This window comes from Octodon degus, unplaced genomic scaffold, assembly GCF_000260255.1.
Source record: "Octodon degus isolate 3935 unplaced genomic scaffold, OctDeg1.0 scaffold00040, whole genome shotgun sequence".
Lineage (NCBI taxonomy): Eukaryota > Metazoa > Chordata > Mammalia > Rodentia > Octodontidae > Octodon > Octodon degus.
The window spans coordinates 16,893,766-16,914,052 of NW_004524616.1; the positions used below are offsets into that span (position 1 = coordinate 16,893,766).

Below are 20,287 nucleotides of genomic sequence, written 5' to 3' on the forward strand. Positions count from 1 at the left end.
TTCTTATCTGTAATGCCAGATGTGCCCTACGGGGCAGAGCTGCCAAGTGAGAATCATGGCCCTGGACCAATGGCTGCTCTAGATCCATTCTAAAAAAGCACACACTTGAACAAACCTGAGTTTAAGTAACTTTACAGCAACCTTGAAGTCCAACAGTACTGTCTATGTAACTAAGTCTAGCAGCCAACAAATGTTAACATTCCATAATTCCTTTTGGATAAAAAATTTAAAACAAAATAACTAAAACCAATTACATTCAATAATTTTCTTTCTACATAATCTCTTCATTTCCACTGTTCTAGTTATCTAAATTTTTAAACTCTTAAGAGACAGAGATGACTCTTGAAAATTGGTGAGGCTAACCAGATGACATTCCCTTTCATTCATTATTAGTACTAATGCAAAAGAGTAAATATGGAATTCAGTTAGTATTCTATAATCAGCAACAGAGCAGTACAAAGTTTAATATCTTCTTTTCCTTATAAATAACAGTACCATAATACACACACACACACACACACACACACACAAAAAAAAAAAAAAAAAAAAAAAAAACACACACACAAATAGCCCTCTCAGGGAGTAAATTCATAACTTTCCCACTCAGCTGCCAGTGAAAAGACTTTCAAATTCCCTTCCTTCTAGAATCTGTTCTGAGAATTACAATCTAATTCTTCAAAAAATGCCTCTATGAGACAAATAATGAGTATTACACATTCTTGATTTCTATATGATAAAATGTAAAACAGATTTTTGGCTCTATTATCACATTTAAATAATTTGCCCAAATAACAGATATAGTTAAGAAACACTGCTGAAAAAATATTGTAGGATAGTGAAAATGTGAACACAAATAATTAAAACTATAATAAAAATGTTAGGTTTTCTGGCACAGCAGAGAATAAAAGAGAGGGAGCCTTTATTGATTCTGAGGACACTGGGAGTATCACAGGGAGATGGGAGGGATCCTCTCGCCCAAGACAAAGTCTTTTTGGACTTTTACTAGGGGCATAGCTGGAGGGGCAGGCTTGGTGGCTTGTAAAGATCTGACTGGGGGCTCCCTTGTGTGCTTGGAAAGGCAAGAAGAAGTTGTATTTAGGGCTGGGGAAGAAGGAGGAGGAGGTTATCAGGAAAATAAGCTGTTGCATTTGGGAGTCAGCCATGCTGAATCAGGGCCTAAATAATTTAGTAGTCTAAAATAATAATAATAATAATAATAATAATAATAATAATAATTTAGCACTCTGTACTCAGGCTGGAACCTTTCAAAAACTTGTTATTTTTATATTATGTGTATATCCAGAATAAAAGTTACTAGTTTTGGTGTGCTAATAATAACATAATAAAGGTGATCTATTTTTATCCATCATTATTTTAACTATAACTTGACATTTCAAAGCTGAACTATGAAAATATACTTCATGATAAGCCCAAATGAGAAAAGCTTAGATTGCTATAATCTCCTAATTTTATTATGGAAGAAATAACTTGGAGCATACCATTAAAAATGAATTTAAGGATGTACTCAATTTATAAAAGACTTATGTAAACACAACACAATAAAAACAAACATAATTTATAAGGCCTCCAAAAAGAATAAAAAATACAATTTGAAATAAGAGGTTAGAAAAAAAAAGGAATCAATTTTAGGTAGAAAGTTCATTAAAAAAAGGGGACTAATCAATCATCAAACGTAATCCTTTTCCCCTGAAACACAGCAGTTAGAGACTGCTGTTCTTTCCGCTTTCTGCTTGCTTCCCACGAAGGATGAAGAGGTGCGCTGAATGGCTGGCTTGTATTTTCAAGTCTTCTTTGTGCATTCTTTGTACAGTGATTCTTAATAGGAGGTTCATTTTCTGTAAAATATGAGAAAACAAAAATAAAACTACTTAAATAATACAAAAAGAAATGTATTTTTATCTCCTTCACAAAAATTATTAAAGGAAGAAATTTTAAAGATAATACCTCACAATTTAAAATTGAAATCTAATAGGAAACAGCCTTAAGTTAAAATTTTACATATGACCAGTTAATTTTGGGACACAGGACTTCTATTTCTTTTAAAACATGTTTATTGAATCCCTCCTGAGATACGCTGTGCTGTCTTAATTACAAGGATATTAAATGTCCTGAGAAATATTAGAATAATAAAATTTTAAATTATACTGATAATTACGATATTGTTTCAGTTTCTGTGGTTATAACTTCATTTAAATGATTAAGCCATTATTAATGCTTAATTCTTCCTGTTTGGCAAGGCACTGCTCATGTGTACAGGATATGCATGTTATGGTTTATGTGTACAGGATCACACAAAAGCCTCATGGCAGGCTTATAGAATTTTGATTGATTCATGGCCTAATACCGGGATTATGGTTGTGAGTGCTACACCCACCCTGCATATACAATACAGAAGGTGGAAAGAGGTTTGCTCTCTGCTGCCTATCCCTTTTGGCTCGTGTTTCTTTAGCTGTTTTCTGCCACTATGAACCGCTGCCCTCTGCAATGTGCCATTCTGACTTGGAGCCAGCTGATTATGGACTGAATCACAAGTTAGAACTAATAAACCTTTTCTTCCTTAATTTTGCATGTCAGTATTTTGTCCTAGCAAAAACAGAAAAGTAGGTCAGAATTTGGTACGAGAGAAGTGGGGGTGTTGTAGTTACTGCATCTGACGATGTGGTTCAAAAGTGTTTGGGATGGCTTGTGGGAAGTTTGGAAAGATTGAGATGTTGCTTGAAAAGAGTAGTGCTGCAATGTCTTAGGCTGTTCTGTATGGGAGTCTGGTCAGAGCGCAGAAGACCAGAAAGCTGATTGAAATTCTGAATGTACAGTCCAGGCTTGGGAGGTTTCTGCTGGGAAGGACTACATTGGGTGCTGGATTTCAGATAATGTACATTATGGCTCAGCAAAAAGTTTGCCTACATTTTGCTTGTATCCAGAGTCTACGCCTGAGACTAAGGGCGGCAGACTAATTAATCTGGAAGAAGAAATGTCAAGGCAGTCAAATGCTGAGGCAGTGGCCTAGCTATTGCTGGGGGCTTTTAGTCATATTTATGTTGAGAATCAAGAGCAAAGAGCCCAGCAGAATGATTTAAAATGCTGTGAATTTAGACAGAAAGGAAGCTCCAGGAAAATTGTAAACTGCGAAGACAGAGCTGAGGAGATCCTGACTGTGGAAAACGAACAGTGAAATAGAAAAGATGGCTTGAGCGCATCACAAGAGCACCCTTTCCAGCCTCAAAACTGCAAATGTGAAAGACTTTGCTTAGAGGAGAAAGCTGCAAAGCACCATATTCCAGAATGGTGGTGGCACAGAGAATTTGTTCCTCAGAATTAGATACACAAGATCCAGCGATTCAGGCACTTGACTCCTACAGCTAAGACAGAAGAAAACCTAGCTACTCCTTCAGATGACCTCGGACCTTGGCAGCTGATTTCAGGCACTTGCAGAATGTAAGAGTTCAGAGGTTGAAAAGGCTTCCACCACTTAGATTTCAGAAGGCCTGGGAGGCCAGCCAGTGTGCCCCAGAGGGCAGCGTGAGAAGATGTGAGGATAAAGCTAAAGGTGCAGTGGAGAAGCGAGAAGTTTCAAGAAGCCAGGAATGTGGATTGTCAAAGGAAAGCAGCAAGAGGGAGTAAAGCAGGCCTAAGAGAGAAGCCAGGACCATAGAGGTGGAGCCACATGGAGCTCATAATGTGCCACAGACAGCCCCTAATGTTGAAATGTGAAACTAAAGACTTAATGTTTGCCCTGCTGGATGTTGGATTTGCTTTGGTCCTAATGCTTTTGTATCCATGTTTGTACTTTTTGGAATGGTAATGTTTATCTTGAGCTGCTGAATATGGGAAGTGTTAAACTTCATTTGTACAGGGGCTCACAGCTACAAATCTGCCTTATATCTTGGAGACTTTTCAGTAATTTAAAAACTGTCAGGACTTTAGCAACTCTTAGAGATAATGTCTTGGGCATAAAGGAATGTGCATGAGGCTCTGGGGGGCCAAGGGAAGAATGTTATGATTTGTGTCTAATGCTCCTGCTCCCCCACATGACTCATGTAGTTATGGGGCTGGCTTCCAGAGCTTTTGACAGATTTCATGGGCCAATGTTGGGATTTATGGGTGTGAGTGCTACCCCTACCATAGGGCATGTAGCCTGCATACAATATAAGAGAGAGAAAAAGGCTTGCTCTCTGCTGTTCTTTCCTTTGCTCTTACTGGTTTTGTTTTCTGCCACCATGAACTGCTGCCATCTGCCATGTACTACTTTGCCTTGGAGCCAGCTGATTATGGACTAAAACCTCCACCAACTGTGAGTTAAATAAAGTTTTCCTTCATTAATTTTGGGTGTCAGGTATTTTGTTCCAGCAAGAAGAGAAATGTAACCAAGACAGTGCAGTAACCATTCATACATACCTGAGATTTTAGTTTTTGGAGCTTGCTCTCTATGCTCTCTAAAAGAAGAAAAACACCATTAGTGTTTCCACAGGATTATCACACTAATAATAAAGGAATCTACATTTTAGCTACTTCAAAGATTTGTCAGATTTAATATTACAACAGCTTCGCAGTGACTATTTCTTTTTCCACCTTCACAGACAGTTCTGTTCATAACTGAAAACTATTCTCTTTTGGTTATCTTGTCACTGCTCTAAGGGACTATTCAGTTGAAGAATTTCAAGTCTTCTATTGGGAGAATAAGAGATACAAAACAAAGAGCAAGTTTTACAATTTTTTAGAAAGGAAAGTGGTATTTTAATTTCAAATAAGCAAAACAGCCTATTAAGGCAGAATTAGGCAGTTTAAAAAATTTTTTTTTCTGTACTTTAGGGAAGGGTCTACAGGGTGTTCAGGGTCTCACTACTAGATCAGACTCATAGTGATTCTCCTGTTTACAGCCTTAATCAAAGTCTCAGCGAGCCCTGGGGGTGAGGCCGGCATGGCAGGCCTGAGGATGGAACCCCCAGCCCCTGCATCTGCTTGCAGGCGCTTTAATCCCTGAGCTATTTGGCTGGCCCTTAGGCAATTTAAATATTTTTTTAATTAATTTTTTAAAAATTTTATTTATTTGTGTATGTGTGCGCGTGCGTGCGTGCGTGTGTGTGGCCAGCTCAGCCCACCAGGGGGCGGGGCTGGCATGTGGTGCTGGGGGATTGAACCACGGTCCCTGTGCTTTGCTAAGCTTGTTCTAAATAGGTGCTTTAGATCACTGAGCCATCTCACCAGCCCAGGCAATATAAATATTGTAATTACTTTTTTTTTTTTTTTGTAGTACCAGGAATTGAACTTGGGACCTTGAACTTGCCAGGCAGGCATTTATGCTGCTATCACCTTGGCCCTATAATTACTTTTAAGGCTCCAAAGATGTGTTCTTTTCTGTACTATTATTTTAGAAAATTTTTCTACCACATTTCTTATTCCATAAAAGAGTATCTCTGACCCATATACACAGTAAAACAGTTTACTGAAGAAATAGTTGTTACTGAACAAACTACCTAACCATGATGCTTACTATAAAATATAAAGATATCTTCACTCAGAGGACAATACGAAATGGAATTAAACTTACAGGCTTATAATAGAATTATTATGACAAGGGTGGTCAGCAGCAAAGCTGGAGATAGTAATATTAATATAAAGCAATCTGGAAGAAGTCAGTGCTAAGACAGGCAGCTATGTACTGAAATAGGAATATCTAGTAAAATGATACACAGGAACATGACTGATGTCTGCAATAATGGTCCTGTGTCATCAAGAAAAATTATGCTTTTTTCAGAAGGTTTAAATAGGTATGTAAGACATTTTTTAAAAGTTCTTCATCTAAAATTAACTTAGTTTCAAAACTTTGCTAATTGGAGAAATAAACAAGTTAGCCAGGCATTAGGCTATAGGAACTCATTTTATGATGAACTTGAGAGAAATGTGGCATTGCCATGTGTATATTTACATGTTATTTCATCAAAAAGCTAGAAAAGTCTAAAAAAGGATGAGGTGCAAACTATAGTCATCGGAAATAGCTTCTTCCTTCCCTGTTGAAAATATGTAGCTACTTCTTATCTTTAAAAAGTAAGAATAGGGCCAGCCAGATAGCTCAGCAGACTAAAGCACCTGTTTAGGCAGAGCACAGTGGCTGGGGTTTGATTCCTGGCCTGCCATGCTGGCTCCGCCCCTGAGGTATGCTGAGAAGGTGAATGAGACTGGGCGTGGTGGCATATGCCTTATAATCTTAGCACTTGGAAGGCTGAAAAAAAGAGGATCACTATGAGTTCAATCTCCGTAGTGAGACCCTGTCCTAAATATATAAAAAAGATAATTATTTCAGAATAAAAAATTACCTTCTAGAACTTTTAGAACCAGATAAAGAGTTAAAAAACAATGATTCAAACTTCATGTCTTTTGTACTTGGCTTGTTTTTGTCATTTCTTGCATCCCCACTCCAATGGGTTTCACGTATATCTTCTCTGGATAACACTTGTTGGAGAGGTTTTTGTTCCTCAGCTGAAATATGACAACTACTTTCCTTCTTTCGTGTCCGTTTGACTTTCCCAATGAAGAAGTCATCACCACTGTCACTCTCTTCAGACATAGAAGACTGTTGGTAGAACCTTTCTTCTGTGCTATCATCAAAATACTCCTTTTCTTCTTCATATAATTCTTGTTCGCTATCACTGTCATCACCAAGCAAGCTATCCAATCCTTTCTTTTTATTTATTTGACTTAATACTTTCATGTTTGGGTCAGCAGGAGTCTTCTGGGACTCACAGGAAGTTATAGAATCCTTTTCTAAAGGCTTTGACAAGGAATTTGGAATGTTCACTGTTTTGGGTCCATGTTCCATTTTGGGGATTCTTTCTTTTGGATTATTTATTGGTTTCTTTGCCTGGATTTTGGCTTCTTTCAATTTCTGCTCAGTGGTCTTAGATCCTTCACGCTGTGACTTACTTTCTTCATCAACTGAATACAAAGTGTCCTTAAAATGATCTTCTGCAGTGTTCTTAACTTCAGTAGCAGTTTGTCTTGCCTCTTTAAAGGCTTGGACAGTAGCTGCAAGAAAAATAGTGCATGATTTGCATCAGTATTGAAATATATAAATATTAGTTTCAGTACAGTATCAATTATTTGGAAATTGTAAGAAAATAATTAGAAATTATATTAAGACATGCTCAAATATCTCTATTTTTAAGTGGCCAAATAAAAAGAACTCACTTTTTTTTGGTGTGTGAGTGTGCATGTCTTTTTTTTTTTTTTTTGTTTCATTTCTTTTTTTTTTTTTTTTTTTTGGCTGCACAGGGGATTGAACTAGGAACCTTGCCCTTGCCAGGCATGTGCTCATACCACTGAGCTATCTTTCCAGGCCCTCAAATATGTTTTATAAATTATACAATATATGGTAATAAAGTTTAACAAAAAATACAGATTTAGTTCTTCAGCCACCAGACACTTAATATTTGCAGAGGCATTTTCATATCTATAGACAGTTGAAAGAACCTTACATTTATAGGGCTGGCCAAATAGCTCAACAGATTAAAGCACCTGAAAGCAGATGCAGGGGCCAGGGATTTGATCCCTGGGTCTGTCGTGCCAGCCCTGCCCCCAGGGCACGCTGAGCCTGCAATTGAGACTGGGTGTGGTGGGGGCACACCTATAATCCCAGCTCCTGGGAGGCTGTAAACAGGAGAATCAATATGAGTTCGATCTAGTAGTGAGACCCTGAACACCCTATAGACCTTTCTCTAAAACACAGTAGGAAAAAAAAAAAGAACCTTACATTTATAATACAAAATATCCTCAAGAGCTGAAAAAACAAAATATTTAAAATGAAGTCATTTATTCAAAACCATATACACAAGTACTTTAAGTGTATAATTTAAAAGTCATTTAATTCATACCTTTCAGTGTATCTATTTTTTTCTTCAGTACAGGGTGTTCAGCTAGTCTGGCAATTGCTCTTTCAGTTGCAGTAGAATCTGGCTATAAAGTGAAAAAAAAAAGACATCCAAATAATCAGTGCCAACAAATGTTCTGCATGCTCAGGAAACTGCCTTTTGGGTTATAAGGGACAAGAAGATGCTATTTTATAATCTGTTTACCCTTAACTGCTTCCTTCAGTGTTTTTTTCCCCCCCTTGGAGCTACTACAAAATTCACTTCAAAGATAATCTGCAATATAGGAACATCTGTATTTGAAAAATAGATAAATGAAGTCAACTATTCTCATATAAATTAATCTCATCTGTTTTAGATAAGAAATTTTGAGAATTCCATATAGATTTTGATTAAAATGTCTTCTTACATGACTGTTCAAAAACATACCTACTGTCACAAATCCCTACTTCTTAGTTGCAGAAAGTTTTATAAAAGTAATGGATTTTTTTTTTTTTTTTTTTTGCCAGCTCAGGATGCCTTACGGGCAGGTCGGGTAAGGCATGAGGATCTGGGGATCGAACCACAGCATCCTGAGCCTGACTGTTTTGCTTAAGCAGGCACTTAAACAACTGAGCTAATAGAAGAGCAATGGAAATACTTGAACGTCTATCCAGTGTTGACTCTGAGTAAATACTATGTTATTAATCATTTTATCATCAGATTTATTGATTAATGTAACTTCTTTGCCTTAGAATATCTAGGATTTAGTAACGTCATTTTGGTAAATTCTATGAAAAAAGATCACAGGAAGATACTATAATTCTAAAATTATGTATAAATTCAATGAATTAACATCTTATCATTTGTTATTACTTTACAACTGTGGTTTTATGTTGCAATGTTTGTGGAAGATTATTAATAAGCATTTTGTTGATAGGTAGTTGCTTTTAAGGGAGATATGAAACATATTCTAATGCTTTATACTTCTTAGAAATATGGCTTATCTAGGAAAAGATGAAGTTTGGGCATATGACCATTTGTATCACATTTTGTATCTCTGGGCAAGTTTTAAATAGCTATAAATCCAAAATTCAGTTTATACCATGGGTGCGTACCCAATTCCTCCACAATGGCTAAAATAACACTCTCACATATGTAGAAACACAATTTTGTTTAAGTAAAAACACCAGGTTGAAGTTTTTATTCACTTAACTGGGAATCTATTTAACAAAAATATGTTCTTATTGGCATGTACTGTAACTACTTTGTACCCTAATGGTATCTGTGTACAGACACTTTAAAGAGCACTCAGTGCTTCTCTCTTTTTTTTTTTAATTATTAGTATGTCTAGAGAACATGATAAACACATTCACCATGGGGCTGATGTATATACACAGGATCTTGATCCTCCTCACTTTCCTCTTCTCTCTTTCTTGCATCTTTCCTCTTAATTCTCCTTAAGAGGAGAGGCTTATAATAGAATTATTATGACAAGGGTGGTCAGCAGCAAAGTTAGAGACAGCAATATTACCAAATATAAAGCAATCTGGAAGAAGTCAGTGTTAAGACACGCAGTTATGTACTGAAATAGGAGTATCTAGTAAAATGATACACAGGAACATGACTGACATCTGCAATAATGGTCCTAGCACTTGGAAGGCTGAAAATAGGAAAGATCACTACGAGTTCATCTACAAAGTGAGACCCTGTAGACTCTGTCCTAAATATATGAAAAAGAATATTATTTATTACAGTCTTCCATGTCCAGAAATTCTATCTCCCTCTTTCCTATCCTTATTTGCTCTTCACAATTTTTATACTTTGAGTGTTAAACTGGAAAATTTTTGGCCACCACATACCATGGCCTCAGAGAATGAACTATTCTTATTATATTAAAATATAAAAACACCACATGATAATATAAATTTTGTTTAATAGAGCAGAATGCATGAAATATACCTAATTTTAGTGTACAATTAATATTAACTTCAGAGAATGAGCTCTAACATTTTCATCTGATACAATAAAGACTGAGGGAAGACTAAAATATATTATCAAAATGTTTGATTTGGAAAGCTTCCTTTTTACACAAATGGGAAAAGAACAACAGCCAAAGATGGTAAATAATCTATCTGAAAGTAACAAAACTAGTGCCCACTGAGCACTAGTTGAAATGCAAGCTCTTCAGAAACAAGGCCCTTAATTAAAGAGGAATCTTGGCACAGACAGAACACAATCAATAAGAATATTATCCCTTTCCGGCTGTGACGAACTCCCCACGAGAACATGCCTCTCGCAAAAGATCTCCTTCATCCCTCTCCGAAGGAGGAGAAGAGGAAGCACAAGAAGAAGTGCCTGGTGCAGAGCCCCAATTCCTACTTCATGGACGTGGAGTGCCCAGGATGCTATAAAATCACCACGGTCTTTAGCCATGCACAGACGGTAATTCTGTGTGTTGGCTGCTCCACTGTCCTGTGCCAGCCTACAGGAGGGAAAGCAAGGCTCACAGAAGGATGTTCCTTCAGGAGGAAGCAGCACTAACAGTACCCTCAATCAAGATGAGTGGTAAGCCATCCCAATAAACACATTTTGGATAAAAAAAAAAAAAAAAAAAAAAAGAATATTATCAATCACTTACAAGTAATGTGTCAAAATTAACTTGGAAAAAAACTATGCTCCAGTATTAATTATAATGCTATGGCTATAACAGTGCAATAAATTATATAATTTATATAACAAGTTACAATGTAGAATTGGAACTTTCACTGAAATGAAAATTATTTAATCAAGGCATTCACAAACATCAGCAGTAACTGCAAAATATATACATATCCTTCATATATATCTGTCTTTTTAAGTTCTTATATTTAGCTAATTATTTTATTTAATTCATATTTGTTCCTGATGTCCTATTACTGATTTTCAAGTCTAAATTGCTTATCTGAGGAGTAGAGATACATCATAATGTGGAAAAACAGTACAAATCAGAGAACTTACTGACTTATGTATATAAATGCTTTGTGAATACTGAGAAGTAAATTTTACATTTTTAAAAAAAATGTATTTAGTACAGGGTCTACAGGGTCTCACTACACAGATCAGACTTGTAGTAATTCTCCTGTTTTCAGTCTTCCAAGTGCTAGGATTACAAGGGCAAGCCACCACACCCAGTCTCAATTGCTGAACCCCGGCCACTGCGCTCTGCCTAAGCAGGCTCTTTAGTCTGCTGAGTTATCTGGCAAGCCCTAAGTTTTACGTTCTTAAAAAGACCAGTATAAAATTTTAACACATCCATTTCTTTTCTTTCCTTTTTCTTTTGTCTTTTTTTGGGCAGTACCAGGGATCAAACTCAAGACCTTGCATTTATTCCACTGAGCTATCTCTCTAGCCCATTTCTTAATGTGTTAGAATATCAATTTTATAAATTATAGCAATCAAATAAAGTTTAAAAATTCTGCAGTAAAACGGTAAAATTTAACATTTTAAATTTTTCATTAATCAATTAATTAATTAATTAGCAGAGTCTAAATGTAGTGCAGGCTGGCCCAAAAGCACTTATGTAGCCCAGGCTGTCTTTGAACTCACAGCAATCCTGCTGTCTCAGCCTCTGAAGTGCTGGGGTTATGGGCATGTGCCACTATGCCTACATCATTTGTTTTATTTTTTTGTATTTTTGTATTTTTGTATTTTAAGGAAGGGCCTATAAGGTGTTTAGGGTCTCACTACTAGATTGGACTTGTAGTGATCCGCCTGTTCACAACCTCCCAAGAGCTATTTATTTTATTCTTAAGAAAGGAATTTTAAAAGAATTTTATTTTTAGAAAATCCTTCAGTTAACTTTTTTTAAGTTTAAATTTTAAAAAGGGCTAATAAAGGTGATACAGGCCAAAGATTTATTTATGAAAACGACTGCCAATTCAGACTTAATTTTCCAGATTACATAGCCAGTAAGATAAAGCTAGATATAAGATCAGGCTCTGAATTTAGTCAGATTATTTCTAAATTGCCTTCTGATCTTAACTTTCACTTACTACTCAACTATCAACACTTTTTCACATTACAAATTGTGTACAGCTTTCTTTAAGGTTTTTGGGAGGAAATAAAAACATAAACATTAAATTAAATAGGCTTGTGAAGCAAGTGCACTAAGATTGCTTCTTTTGGTAATGTTTGGGTCTTCTCTGCATTTAGACCATACCTACATCTTTCTAGTCAGCACCGTTTTTGGTTTTTGAGACAGGATATCACTATGCAGCTCAGACTACCCTGAACTCACCATGTAGTGCAGGCTGTTTTAAAACTTATGGCAATCCTCTTGCCTCAGTCTCCTGAGTGCTGGGACTACAGGTGAGCACCACCATGCCTGGCAGCTCTGTTAATCTAAGTGAAGAACTCACAAGGACAAGGGAAAATGGAAGATTTCATTTTCTTGTTTTCTCCAATCTCTTTTAGTCCCTTTTCTTCCCTCATGTCCAGCTCTTCAAATTTACTGAGCCCTTAGCATATAAAGGCATCATCTTATACACGAGGACAAAACTATCATTTATTCAGTGTGACTATAACTTAAAAATTAGATCCCTGAAATAAAAGACATAATCAAACTTGAGTTAAACAAATAGATACTATTGAAAAGTACAAATGGTCAATAAATACATCAAAAAATGTTTACATTTTTGGCCATGATAGAAATGATAATCAAAGCACTATAAATTGAAATTCCATTTAAGCCAGCTATACCTCTTATATCTTCTGGAAGGAGTACCAAAAAAAAAAAAAAAAATCTTAACATGATAGATACATACCTATGTGTACAGCATTACAATTCTTTTTTTTTTTTTTTTTTTTTTGGCGGAACCGGGGATTGAACTCAGATCCTTGCGTTTGCCGGTCAAGCGCTTATCCTACTAAGCCATCTCCCCGGCTCAGCATTACAATTCTTAAGAGCTAAATGTTTGATGTAACCTTTATGTTCATGAACAGAACGGATAGAGAAAATGGGGTACACAAGCAATTGCAGGAAATGGGCACACCTTGAGACACTCTGGTAAATAGCAGGAATCAGACACAGAAGATTAAACATCCTTGATTTCTCTTCAATGAGAGCTAGAAATAGAAATACTTCAAAGAGCACAATAAGAGAGAGAGAATAGGAAATGGGAGAACAGACTTTGTGGAGATGGGAAAAGGGTTTTAGAAATGGGTGGTAAAAAGAGGGCTGTAGAAGAAGTATCCACGATTATGATGTGATTATTTTTCTCAAGATGAATAACTTCTCTGTAAACATATAATTTATAAATAAAAGGGCAAGAAAAATGCACAAATGACTTGCCCATGGTAAAAAGGACACATTTCATTTAAGAGACAGAAAATGTTATGGAGCTACACAAGGAATACAATTACAGTGATATGTTTTAAATTTAAGTAAGTTTATTTTGAACCTTAGAAGGCTGCTAAGTAGTCTCCACAAACAAGCAGCTTTTACACCTGCATGAAGAAGCCTTCACAACACTGGGAGGTATGACAGAAACCAACACTTTCCTTATTTAAAATGGACCCATTTGCCATGAAAAAATTAAAGGAAACTGTGCTTTTCACATGTCTCCAGCTTCAAATCAAACTGTAGAAAACACCTTGCCTTTTAAAGGAAAATTTTATTTTGGCATATGGGTGTTTATTATCATAAAAGCATTTAAAATTCATTTTTCAAAGAATTTTCAAAATGTACCCCTGAATATAAACAACAGTCTGAAAACACACACACACACACACACACACACACACACACACACACTCTCTCTCTCTCCAAAGTTGAACGAAGCTCTTACGTGTATTATTAGTTCTATGAAATGTTGCTTAAGATAAAAATGACTAAATGAACTGGGAGAAATAGCATGTTAGTACCAGTACTTACAATATTAATTGTGCTTTACTTTTAGGTTTTATCTTAAGTTATACTTCAAGAATAAACATTTCTGGAGCTCATATTTCAAAGAATCAACAACTGGGATCTCATCTTTTTGAAAAGCTCCTGCACATCAAAGGAAGTCACCAACAGAATAAAAAGAAAACCTGCAAACTGGGAAAAAATTATAGCCAACTGTCCCTCAGACAACACTTTTATCTAGAACATATAAAGAATTGAAAAAAAAATCAGCCTCCAAATCAAAGACCCAATCCAAAAATGGGCATCTGAGATGAACATACAGTTCTCAAATAAAGAAATAAACATATATATTTATTAATATATTTTATTAATATAATTTATTATATTTCTCAAGTAAATAAATATATGAAAAAATGTTCAACATTATTCGTCATTCAAGAGATGCAAATTAAAACAATGCTGAGATACCATCTTACACCAGAAAGAAAGGCTATCATTCAGAGTTCAACCAATAACAAATGCTGGGGAGGGTATGGGGAAAAAGGAACCTGTCTCCACTGTTGGTGGGAGTATAGGCTGGTACAACCATTATGGAAACCAGTATGGAGACTCCTCAAAAAGCTAGGAATCAAGGTCCCATTCAAGGTAGTTATTTCCCTCTTATGTATTTTTCCGAAAGAAGTGAAATTATCACACCACAGCAATATATGTGCACTCATATTTGTCATAGCTAAGTCTTAGAAACGACCCAAATGCTCATTAACTGAGAAATTGATAAAAAAAAAAAGTGGTATTTTTACACAATGAAGTATTACTCAGCTATAAAAAAAAGATAAATTTAAGGCTTTTATACATAAATGGATGCAACTAGAGATTGTATTGGTAAATGAAATAAATCAGACTCACATGTACAAACATTGTATTGTCGCACTTGTGTGAGAAGCTGACAGAGTAAATAAAATCTGAAAGGCACAATACATACTGTAAAAGGAAAGAATTTGTTCAATGTGAAGGAAAAACTGGAATAAGGAAAAGGACAAAAGAAAGACAAAAAGATATGCTCGTGCATATATGCAGGAGAATTTGGATAACTGTACTACCGATTTCTGCTGGTCTATGGAAAGGAGCAGTTAATGCTTAAAACTTTTTTTAATTCTTTGTTTTTACTTTTGCTTTTTAATTTCTTGTAACTTCTTTGTTATTTTGTTTTTTTAACCAACTTCACAGGCTTATATCTGGTAACCTAAACAACTAATTTGAAGATAATATCATGCAATACAGGAACCACTGTTGAATTCTTACTTTGTTTAATGAAACTTTGTATTGTTTCTAATGCTTTTTTTTATTATTTTGTATTCTAAAAAAAAGGAAAGAATAAACACATACAATTATTCAAAACATTTAGTAAGGTAACTAGAAACAGTCCATTTTGTTGGGTCAGAAGTACTGTGGCAAACTGCAAGGAAGGACATTTTGGAGCTAACAAAAATTTTCTTTTCTTTTTTTTTTTTGTATTTTAGAGAAGGGGTCTACAGAGTGTTCAGGGTCTCACTACCAGATCTGACTTGTAGTGATCATCCTGTTTACAGCCTCCCAAGTGCTGGGATTACAGGCACGCACCACCACGCCTAGTCTCAACTGCTGTCTCAGTGTTCCTGGGGGGTGGGGGCTGGGGTGAAGGCATGGCAGGCTTGGGGACTGAATCCCTGCCCCTGCACCTGCTTGCAGGCACTTTAATCCGCTGAGCTATTTGGTCAGCCCAATAAAAATTTTTAAGACTTAATCATTTTTAACTATAAACTTAACTAGGATTTTTGAATTATTTGTTGAAAATTGATGAAGTATTTTCTACAGAAAGGAAAATAACTATTCTTGCTTATATTCTGCATACTAATTTTTTATTGGATAAAACATTAGAAAATATTGAAAGCTAGGACATATGAATATACTTTTATACCGAAACAAAATTTTTATAGAAAATTTAATTTGATAACCATGTAAGACATTATATATAAAATTACTATAAGAGGCTAGGTAAATAAAACCAGTCATTTAAAAGCTACTGAGATTTCAATGTAAGCTAACTTTTGCAGAATCAACCGGAGAAAGCAACTGCTTTACGGTGTCGACATTGCAGCTAGTATTATTTCTCTTCTTGAAAACAGAGCCCTAATGACATTCAATCTTATCCAATTTCTCAGGTCTATTTTAAGTGGATAGTATTATTCAATTTTAGATAAAATTTGTATTAAACCTCAAGTACACTGTCCTTGGATCCTATTTCAAGGGTAGATAAATTGCTAAATTTATTGGTCCCAGGACATACCACGTGTATATCCTTCAGTCATCTAAGGAAGAAGAATCATAAAAAAAAGAACAATGAAAGAATGGAAATAATGTTCACCATGACAAATTCTAGGCAAGCAGCTGCTAAAGATCATAATATATTAAGAGGGCCAGCCAAATAGTTCAGCAGATTAAAGCGCCCGCAAGCAGGCACAGGGACCAGGGGTTCCATCTCCAGACCTGGCCTGCCAGTGCTGGCCCAGCCCCCCCAGGGCTCGCTGAGATGGCAACTGAGACTGGGTGTGGTGGTGTGTGCCTAAAATCCCAGCTCTTGGGAGGCTACAAACAGGCGAATCACTGAGTCTGATCTAGTAGTGAGATCCTGAACATCCTGTAGACCCTTCCCTAAAATACCAAAATAAATAAATAAATAAAATAATGTTAAGAAATACACTACCAAAAACAGTAAGTAATTAAACATGCTATACCTTAGGACAGAAAATTCCCTCTTAATTGCACACACATACAGATGGTTGCATGTGAAACTAGGGAAATAAATACAATGACCTAAAATAAGTATGAGTAGTGTGACAAAGAAAGTTTAAGCCACCCAAATGCACCTAAATTTTACTTAGTTTTAAGGTAAGCATTTAATTCTTGGCAATATGCATGGTGCACATCAAATATATACATATAAAGATTGTTAGAAAGAAATGCAAATCAGGAGCAACAGATTTGATAAAAACAGGTAATACAACAACCATTGTTAATGAGTTATACTTTTTTTCAAAATCTGTAACTATGTATTGCTGTATGTTACTTCTGCCTTTGTTTCTGCTATTTGTTGTTTCTTTTGATTTTATTCTTCAAAATAAAATAAAATTGAAAGAAAGAAAAAGAAATGCAAATCAGACTAAAAATCAGGGAAAGCAGAATCAGAGAAGCATAGGAGGAAAAAAACTGTTTTGATCAAAACAGTCTTGGGCTGGCATCAGCAACACTGGCAAAGATACAGAGAAGCAGTGGGGAGGAGATAGCAGCGAAGAGGCCAGGGCAGAAGCCCTCCACCTGCTGCCCACCAAGTGATGCGGCCATCATTAGTTAATTACATTCTGTTTTGACCTCTATTTTCTTCCAGTATAAACAGGGTAAGGTAAACCAGAAATTAAATGAGGAATTTATAAAAAAGAGAACTTTTGGAAAGGAGAACACTACATTCCCAGTTAAAAATAGTAAAGTTAAATTTTAAGATATATATAAAATATCATGTTAAGTTCAATATCACAACAAAGTAAAATTCATAAATTATCAAAAAATATTTTTCAGTGGCAATACTGAAGCTTGGTGAGGGAAAAGTCATACATTTACAGGGACTGGCTTCTTGATAAGTCTTCTCTTTAACGAAAAAGATAAGCATTAGAATTAAAAAGCTTCTCATAAAACAAATACAATCTATTGCAGACATACCTTTTTGCAGATTTTTTCAAAGTTGATATCATCACCAAGAGCAGATTTAGTTACTGTATCAGGTTTCAATTCCTAAGGAAAACCACAAAAATTTTAGTTATGAGCCTAATTTTGGTTGTCATTATAAGTTAAATTCCTTACCGGATCTTACTTTAAGAAACTTGATATTAATTAAAATTTTAATTTTGAAAAACAATACACACAAACTACCAAGCTACTGAGAAGACCACACAAAACAATATTAAGTACTCATTTTTGTATAATCAATATACAAATCATGTACAAAGACATATTTTTTTAAGAAACTCAATAAAATCAACTGTAATCCAAGGACTTTATCCTCAAGTATCTCTTTATTTTATGTTTTATTTTTTTTGGCGGAACCAGGGATTGAACTCAGGCTCTTGCCCTTGCCAAGGAGGCACTTATTCCACTGAGCCATCTCCCTAGCTCAAGTATCTCTTTAAATGTCAAGGGTACAGGACAAGAGCTTTGAACTGCCAAGAATTCAGCAGTGTATCGAGCAAGGGCTTTTCTCTCTTAGTAGGTTTTTTATTATATCTTGCATTTCTTTGATTGATACGGTTTATTTATAATTTTTGTATCTTCTTGAGTCAACTTTAGTAGCAGCAGAGCAAAGCAGCTTAGGAGGAGACATGTACTTCCCAGGCCCTGCCTCCCTGACTGCACGCTATACCTGTGTCTCTTATATAGTTTACAACATAGAGTTAGGCTTTACTCTTTCATATTCAATCTTTTTGAGACAGAGTCTCGCTAAACAGTTCAGGCTGTCCATGAACTCACTTTGTAGCCTCAACGGGCCTAAAACTAATCTGCCTCAGCCTCCCAAGTGCTAGGATTAGAAGTCTATATCACCACATTGGTCCAAAGTTTTATTCTTGATACAAGTGGAACATCTTTTTCTCCTAAGAGCTAAAGCTAAGTAAAAAATTCACATTCAGTTGTATTCCTGATGTTTGCACTTAATTCTGCCATGTTTTCTAATTGCTGAAACTCTATGTTGTATTTACTTTCCTTTCTTTACTAACTGTATTTTCTTTTACTAACTGTATTGTAATTTTCAAAAAACTTTTTTAGTATTTAATGACCTTACTTTCCTAGTTCTTATGCAATCTTTTATTTTCTATTTTCTATTATTTTTTATTGAAGTATGGAAAGGGAAGTAATCCATTAAAAAGAGCATACAAGAATATATAAGATTATAATGCCACAACGTGGACTCTGTGCCCAGCTCCCTCACTGGTGTGCATGCCCCAGTCCTTTTTTCTTTCTTTTTTTTTTTTAATTTTTATTTATTTACTTATGTATGCATGTGTGTGTGTGTATGTGTGGCCAGCTCAGCCCACCAGGGGGCGGGGCTGGCTGGCATGTGGTGCTGGGGGATTGAACCGCGGTCCCTGTGCTTTGCTAAGCTTGTTCTAAGTAGTTGCTTTAGACCACTGAGCCATCTCACCAGCCCCTCCTTTTTTCTTTTTTACTCATAACAACTGTTTCTAGGCTGTCCCTTGATTCTTTCCCATGTGACTTTCAAGTAGAAACCACCATGCTTGGTAGTAAACAGCTGCCTCTTCCCACCATTTTCCCTGTCAGGCTGGAGGACAGTTTACGAGGAAATTCTGTGGTGCTTATATAGGTTGCTTGCCTGTTTGGCAGCAATAAGCACGAGTTTTATTTCTTAAGAGTGTATCAAAGAAAGATACTAAGAACCCATGAATTTAAATTTCTTACTTAAAAATTTTTTTTGAACATTCTGGTGATGAGGAAAGAGAACTTTTTCTTTTGCAGTATCAGAGATTGAACTCGGGACCCTGTGCTTGCCAGACAAGCACTTAGGCCTCTGAGCTATATCCCCAACAAGAGAATTGTTTCTTTTGGATCACATGGGGAGTCTATCTGCAGAATTATCCTTTGTCTATTTGGCCTACCTTCCTCTACCTCTTCTACTTTTCAATATTTTTTTTCTCTTCAACCAACAAATTAAAGAATTGGTTCTTTGAAAGATTTAAGTAAGATCAACAAACCTTTATCTAATTTTGTAAAAAAAAAAAAACAAAAACAAAACAAAAAAAAAAGTCTCAAAATCTCACAGGAATGAAAAGGGTGAAATCACAACCCTGCAGAAATCCAGAAAATCATCCATCTCTACTTTGAAAACTTGTGTTTTAATCAGATGGAAAATGCAGAGGAAATGGATAGATTCCCACATACAAAGTTGCAGCAGAGGGCCAGGCCCTTCTGTGCTTTTAAGCCTTGCTCAACAACTGAAACTTGTGAGCCAAGCAGCAGGTGTCTGGTATTCTGTTCCAGCAAGCAGAAAAGTGACTAAGAAAGTTGTATGCCATATGACAATATTTCAGTCAACAATGGGTTACATATGGCAATGATTCCAAAAGATTATATTGTATAGTGACAACACAGGTGTCCTAGTTTCAGTGAGTATGCTCTACAATGTTGAAATATACTAACAACACATTTCTTGAAACACATCCTCATAGTTAAGTGATGAGTTTATCTTAAGAATTTATTTATAATACATCCTAATATAAATCTGTCTTCTCAAGTATACAAGGAACATTTAAAAAAATGATTAGCAAAACCCCAAACAATCTGATTTAAAAATGGGTAAATGATCTGAACAGAGAAAATGCAAATCAATTCAGGGATTTATTTTTTCATTTCCAATCTGAGGTCTTCTATATCTTTCTGCAGCTGTTTTATTTCAGAAGCTGTTGATTCATTGCTTTCAGCTGTGTGATTTCCAATT

At 35.7% G+C, this 20,287-nt stretch overlaps 2 protein-coding genes across 2 annotated transcripts in view; one reads left to right on the plus strand and one right to left on the minus strand.

The window, feature by feature from the left end:
• Positions 1-1,236: 1,236 nt before the first annotated feature.
• Srfbp1 (serum response factor binding protein 1) overlaps positions 1,237-20,287 on the minus strand; it is a 59,843-nt gene continuing 40,792 nt past the window's right edge. Inside the window, exons 4-8 of the mRNA XM_023715323.1 lie at positions 17,503-17,574; positions 7,890-7,971; positions 6,336-7,044; positions 4,417-4,454; positions 1,237-1,856 (exon numbers count right to left, since the gene is read on the minus strand). Of these exons, the coding sequence (XP_023571091.1) occupies positions 1,681-1,856; positions 4,417-4,454; positions 6,336-7,044; positions 7,890-7,971; positions 17,503-17,574 (1,077 nt within the window). The 3' untranslated portion in view covers positions 1,237-1,680. The remainder of the gene's footprint in view (positions 1,857-4,416; positions 4,455-6,335; positions 7,045-7,889; positions 7,972-17,502; positions 17,575-20,287) is intronic.
• LOC105742180 (40S ribosomal protein S27-like) lies at positions 10,137-10,461 on the plus strand. The gene has a single exon (XM_012514761.2). It carries the CDS (start codon positions 10,152-10,154, stop codon positions 10,404-10,406), a length of 255 nt encoding a protein of 84 aa, XP_012370215.1. The 5' UTR covers positions 10,137-10,151; the 3' UTR covers positions 10,407-10,461.

Bases quoted from the DNA above. Each gene is read 5' to 3' on its own strand.
- LOC105742180 (XM_012514761.2), top strand. From the start codon at position 10,152: ATGCCTCTCGCAAAAGATCTCCTTCATCCCTCTCCGAAGGAGGAGAAG.